The sequence below is a fragment of the Anopheles ziemanni genome, chromosome 2, assembly GCF_943734765.1.
Source record: "Anopheles ziemanni chromosome 2, idAnoZiCoDA_A2_x.2, whole genome shotgun sequence".
Lineage (NCBI taxonomy): Eukaryota > Metazoa > Arthropoda > Insecta > Diptera > Culicidae > Anopheles > Anopheles ziemanni.
This window is the reverse complement of record NC_080705.1, coordinates 89,640,397-89,646,784: the sequence shown is the minus strand read 5'-3', so window position 1 is coordinate 89,646,784 and position 6,388 is coordinate 89,640,397. Positions and strand designations below refer to the sequence as shown.

At 47.4% G+C, this 6,388-nt stretch overlaps 1 protein-coding gene across 1 annotated transcript in view; it reads left to right on the top strand.

Moving 5' to 3' along the window:
* Positions 1 to 1,635: 1,635 nt before the first annotated feature.
* LOC131293229 (semaphorin-2A-like) overlaps positions 1,636 to 6,388 on the top strand; it is a 69,425-nt gene continuing 64,672 nt past the window's right edge. The window contains exon 1 of the mRNA XM_058321312.1: positions 1,636 to 1,897. Within this exon, the coding sequence (XP_058177295.1) occupies positions 1,660 to 1,897 (238 nt within the window). The 5' untranslated portion in view covers positions 1,636 to 1,659. The remainder of the gene's footprint in view (positions 1,898 to 6,388) is intronic.

The following is a 6,388-nucleotide window of genomic DNA, read 5'->3' as shown; positions in this document are numbered from 1 at the left end:
TCCTTTGAGAGCCGAACCGGATGAAACTGATCCGGGACCGGGGCGTAGTATGTTCGGTTTTGCTGAATTGGGAAGCGTGCGTGCCGTGCCCGCCGAACTTGCTCGGCCCCGGTGTGTGTTCAAAGCCGTCGCGGCATCGCGTCGCGGCGAATGCGCCTTCGACGGACTCGTCAGTCTGTTTGGAAACTCGGTCGGTGTCGGACGTCTTTTCCGTGTGCTCGAGCGCGAGTAGGTTCGCTGCAGAAGGGGTAGTCAGCATTTCCCAACAACCGGAAAACAACAGTCGCCAGGGTGCAAGTGCGTAATCGAGTGTGGGTAGGCTACAGCATTTTCCTTTCGTTGGGAAAACCATACGCTACTACGGGCAAAGATGCTCTAGTGCTACATTAAGGTTCACTAGCGGTTTTCCCGCAAAGGTGATTCGTTAAAAGCGTGGTTTCGTCACGACAGTGGCAAAGAAAAACGAAACAAATACACGTTGATTCGTGGTGCCGCCTACAGACAAACGAAACCGAAGTCTTGTAAAATGTCTTGCGGCTCGAAGAAGTGAACATAGCTGGTACACCGTCTTTCCCGATTTGCTTCCGAGTTGCTCAATATTGTCGATGTGTTCGGCCAAATTTTCCTCAATTCTTTGCCCTAAGAAACCGATGAGTTGGATTAATGTTTTTCTTATTTAGTGGCTTGGCTCATTTTAACACCTTGGAAAGGTGTTGTACTTTTTTTTTTGTTTCCACTTTTTTTGGCAGTGAATTTTTGTTTGACATTTCGTAAAATAAGTCTACCGAACTGCGTGATTGGGTGGACCGGTTCTCAAGCGATGCAATGCTGAAAAGGATTTCGAGTGAAAAATGTTCGTAAAACGAAAAAATACATAGCATCCGGTACATCGAGTCCGGTTGTATATGGCAGCGCGTGTGTTTTCAAGAAGCTGAATTTGTTTTGAATATCCACAGAACTGTTTGCCAACTCTAGGAAAATTGTATCGATTGATTGCGAGTTGAAATGATTGCGATTGATTTAGAGATGGATGTTCGCGTTGCTTAAATTTGTTGTCTAAACGACTAGAAAGGAATGAATTACAATATAAGCACGTACATGCTATTATAACCTTTCATTTTCAGAGTACCTAATTGTGTTCTTGTGCGGTCTGATCGAAAAGGACGTTTTACATTGAAATCGATTCGTTAGCCAACGATCTTAAAGTCTGCATAGGTGGTGCATTTCCCGACCGGGCGGGTCGCAAACATAACTGCAGCCCGCTGTAAGTGTGGTGTGCACGATGCGGCAACTGTTACAATGACCGTACCCTGGTAGCCCGTACGAGCCCGTTTACACGCTATTTAATTTCCAACGTTCCCCCCCCGCCGGAACCGTATTGATCGGCCAGTGAAGTGGGCAGCCGTAGTGAACTCCGTAACCACTCAAATCTGTAGCATCCGTTAGTAGTGGCCTCGAACCGGGGTTTGCGGAAAGCACGCCAGTGCACCCAGGCTTATCGCCGGGATAAAAAAGAGGCCCCACAGAGGGTGTGTGTGTGTGTGTGTGTGTATGTGTGTGGGTGAGTTGGTGCGGTTGGGTGGGCGTGGGAGGGTGAGAAGTGTGCCGGAACGAGCTGGTGCAATGGCGGTGGTTAGAAATCCGAGAAACATTACCACAATGTTACCAACATCGTCAGCATCGTCGACGAGGTCCGGTAGCTCGGGACGGCAACCAGCCGGTTCGTTTATACAGCCGGGGCGGCTGCTGCTGCCGGTGCTACCGGTGGTCTGCCTGCTCCTGCTGCTCCTCCCCGCGGACGTCCGGGGAGATTATGAAAATACATGGAACTCGTACTACGAGCAGCCGTGCTGCGGGGGCACCGCCAACGGGCCCTTCCACCTGCGCCACCACGGAGGTAGGTATTTTCAATTTGCTGATTTTCGCCCGCAGAGGCCGTCCGTGGGGATTTGGGTTTCCTTGTTTTATAATAATTTATACCGATATGAATATTTCTCCTCCCTCCCACGCTCGTGCCATTCCGTGCATTTTATGGTACGGCGGGGGGAAAAAAAAGCTAGAAAAGAAACACAACAAAAAAAAACCCTCCGAACGGTAAACCTAAACGAGCCACTTCGCCGTGGGACGAGAAAAAGAAATGATGCGAAGTGGAGAACAATAAAAAAAAAAACACGAACGAATCCTTCCGGGGTGTGGCTTACTCGCCCGGTGGCGGGGTTTTAGGGTGGGTTTTAGGGCCGTTTTGTTAAAATAATATCCCTCTGCATGTTGAGTCCGCCCTTTTGCTCGAGCCTCTCTCCACCCCACCCCGAAGGCTACCCTGCCATAGGGTGAAGGCTTCTTTTGTGCCCCTCCTCGGGGTGACAGGCTCGCACGTGAGTCCCCCTTTTTGTGTGTGCACCGAAGGACGAAGTGGATGGTAAAATTGGAAAACTGCAACCTTCATGCACTCACACAGCAGCGTGACGCGGGCGGAGCGTTCGCGAGCGCTTGAAGACCCTCCAAGAGACACACGGGCTGACGGCGTGTGTGCATTCGGTGAGGATTTTCGCGCGCGCCATCGAAACACAACCCTCTCCCCCGGTGAAAAGTGTAATGGTCGCTGACGGAGATGGCGTCGAAAGAAAAATGGGTCCCCGCGGTTCATTGGAACTGATTCAGCAATCGGTTCGGTGAAGTGGGAACCGCTTCGCCACTTGAGACGAAAGAGGTGGCCAGTCCATCGGCGAAGGAAAGCCCTCGCCCGGGGTGGTGTTTTCATTGTTTAAGCGCCGTGTAGTGCGCTTATATCTCTCCCTCGCTCGCTGTAACCGTCAAGAGGGTTTCCATTTCGCTCGCTTCCTTCCAATGCAACCCGCCAGCAGCACGTGTCCTGTGTTCTCCCGAGCACATATTCACCGGAACCGGTATTCAATTACCATCTGCAGGTCGGCAGGACCCTGCCTGCTAGGGGCAGCGCTGAATAAGGCCGAAAGAGTAGCAAGCAAAATAAGTATGGCCCGTGGAATAAAGAACAAAGCGTGTAAAGTGTGAAGCGGCAATTGGTCGGTACGTTTTGAGGTCGCTTCCGTGGGTTCAATCTCCATTAGTGCGGCTAACGAGTAGAAGGGGTTTCCCGGTTCCACTTTTTGCGTGCTGTTCGCTCTTCGTACTGTAGCCATTTTTGACTGCGTCGTCCTGTGCAACGTAATGGCTTCCACTTGTTAGACCCTCCCACTGATTGCTACGGCATTACGGAAATTATTTTCAAACTAGTCGAGGGCTCGGAAAATTTAACAAAAAAGGATTTTTTTAAATTAATCTCGTCGAAGCTTTCATAAAGCAAACAAAAATGTGCAAATCCTGCTAAAATCTCAATGCCATCTAGATGTTTGTTATTACCGTATAAAACGACTCATGGTAGGATAGGCAAGTGCAAAAGAGAAAATGTAACTTATTCTCGAATAATACTTGAAAACATGCAAAAGTAAATTTCATTTCATTTTAAATCCTAACTGGATCCTACATGAAATGGAATATAATTATTTCAAACTAGGAATTGATCGAAGAAAGTGATAGTAAAAGTAAAAACATTTCCTATCGAATCACAAAAGGTGTTGAACACAGTCGCAGTAGCAGCAAACAAAACAAATAAAAATCGAAAAAAGTTAAGTAAAACTTACAATCAAATTACTAATGAATGTGAATAAACTCACGACACTGCAATTGTAATCACTAAACATCAACGCATAGGAAGGTAGCTACAATGTACGTATGACCTACAAAGAGACATTTCTAACAGGATTAAAGGCCTAGAAAATGCATTGCTGCCGACATGTAAAGCGAAAACAACTCGAAACGTACACAAAAAGGCATCCATAATCCCTTATGGTCAGGGATAATTAATCCATACAGTGGAATTTATGACGCCTTGGGAACCAACACCAGGGAAGAAAGCATTTATCGATTTCACGGATGATTTTTAAGACCCTTCTCCAGTGGCAGAAATTACGAGCTTCATAGGAACTCCACTGCCCCTCCATCAGGGCTGGGATTCATAATTGATTCCGGCAGGAATTCGAAAGCCCACCCAGAGATGGCATTCGGTGGGCTGCAAAATGTAGCATTCTTCGAGCGGTATTTATAATTCTTTGCTGCCCGTTGGCCGAGTGAAAGGAAATCCTGCTGGAAAAAGGGGCTGCAAAAAGAGCTACCGTATTGCTCCTCCTGAATCACGGTCCTGTTTCCCGAGGGCGTGCATTCGGTGAATCATTGCCTCGGCACGCAGCCCAATGCATCTTACCCAACGCCCGAGCCCGAGCCAACCTGGACGAGCCTCTTTACGGCCTTCATTCTGCTCACATTCTGTCAGCTTTTCGCATTCCTTCCGCCATTCGGCCCCAATGCCCCGTTCCGCCGGACCAACGGCCGAATGCAATATCCGATTACAGTGTGCGGCAGTGTATCGGTGCTAAATGGTACGAATGGCCTCCCATTTGGTTCAGCCCACAGTGCCAGTGCAACTTGAGGCAGCTATAAAACTAATTGCACCAACTAGAATGTGCAAAACGTTTTATGCCCTTTTCTCTTCGGCCCCGGTCAGTGGCTTGCACCTTGCCTTCCGGCCTAGGTGTAGGAAAATGTCCATTGCTGCCACCCGCCCGACGCTGGCCGTCCATCGACACGACCCGGTCCGGCTCCGTCCGGCCCTGCTAAGCGACTTTTCGCAGAATTATGGAGAAACGGCCGTTTTTCCCCCCGTTTCCCGCTCTCTCGTTCACCCTCGCAGGCCAGCGGGCACGAAACGAAGATAAGTCACTTAAAAAGGATTACGTTGGCCTGCAGTCGGCAAGCGGCGGCCCCATTTCCCATCTCCCTCCGCTACTCCTCCCGGTTGGGCCGATGCGGTGTTTCGGTTGCGCCCGTACACTCACCTGGCGATGGACCTGCGGAACTGGAACAAAACGGTTACAAAACTGCCGGTGGGGTGGGTTTCGGCTGGAAAAACAAAAGACGAAAATGGATTCGTCCCGAAGCGAAGCATCAAGTGCAACGTGTGAAGTCCAGCTGTCCTCTGGCTCCGGGTGTAAGCTGCAATGTTACGACCTGAAACCTTGCCTAGGTCGGGTAGGGCTTTTTACTCGGGTTCCCGGGTTTTCCAGGTTTTCCCCCCTACATGTTCAACCCGTAAAGGCCGGCAAGGGGCTTCGGACCTACAAAACGAAGAAAAAGGACAAAACGAAAAGGTTATCACGGCCGGGAGCTGCCGTTTCGCTTGGACCTGGGTTTCGTGAACCAGGTCATTGTTTGGAAACGGCAACGTGCCAACAGCGAGGGGGGGTCCGGTTTCCTATCGAGTGCGAAGTGAGAAAGCAGTTTTGTAACGTTTAACAGCCTTAACTGTTAAGCTGGGTGCAGAAGGCAGAAGCAAGGGGGCAACGTAGAGCATTACAAGGCTTGGTGAAATATTTTCAAGAAATTGCAGAAAAGAATCTTGAACAAATGTTTCATACGAGAGAAACATGGCATAACGTACGGAAAAGATTAGCAGATTGGTTCGAGTAGAATCTTTCCAGGATTTTGATTTCCTCATTCAAGGTAGTGGTGATCCGAGGGGAGGATTAATTTACAGTTCTTCGGATTAGTTTTCAGAGGAACAAAGTAAAGCTTTCCCAAGCGTTCATCCGCAAACTGGCTTAGGTATCATATACTGGCGTTTAGGATAGCTTGAAACTCGTAAGGGGTATTTCTAGAACATGATCACTCTAATTACTAAAGTCTACGGACTTGATTGAGCTTTTTCAACTTGGTAGAGCTGCTCACTTTGCAATAAAATTACTGGTTCCAAAAGATTATTCAGACATATGTAAGCATTACTTTGGATGAAAACATGATCTTAAACGAGTACGGACTAGAGTTGTATGATTCAGAATCAGATTCATGAATCAGAATGATTTTTGTATTTTAGAGATTCATGAATCTTTTAATGAGAGATTCATGAATCCCAAAGAGCAATCAACTTGTGAATTGTGAAGAGCAAAAACTGGGAAAGGGACCCACTGTTTTTTTGTAATATGATCTACGCCAATAAAAGAATCATGAAGATTCATGATAGATCCATGAAAGATTCATAAAGATCCATTATGGTTTCGAAAGTTTGATTTCGAATTTTGACGTTCGAAAGTTTCATACACGTTTGAAGATTCGAATCTGCAAAGATTCATGATTCGATATGAATGAATGTTAGGTGAAAGATTTTTATAAATTAATCTTGCCAAAAGATTCACAAGGAATGACACTAGTATCGACTTAGACCGTTGATAAATATGTTTCTATAACTCTCATCGGAGTCTTACTAGAGATATTATGTCGCATAACAAAGAGTTTCCATTTGTAGATCTACCTAACA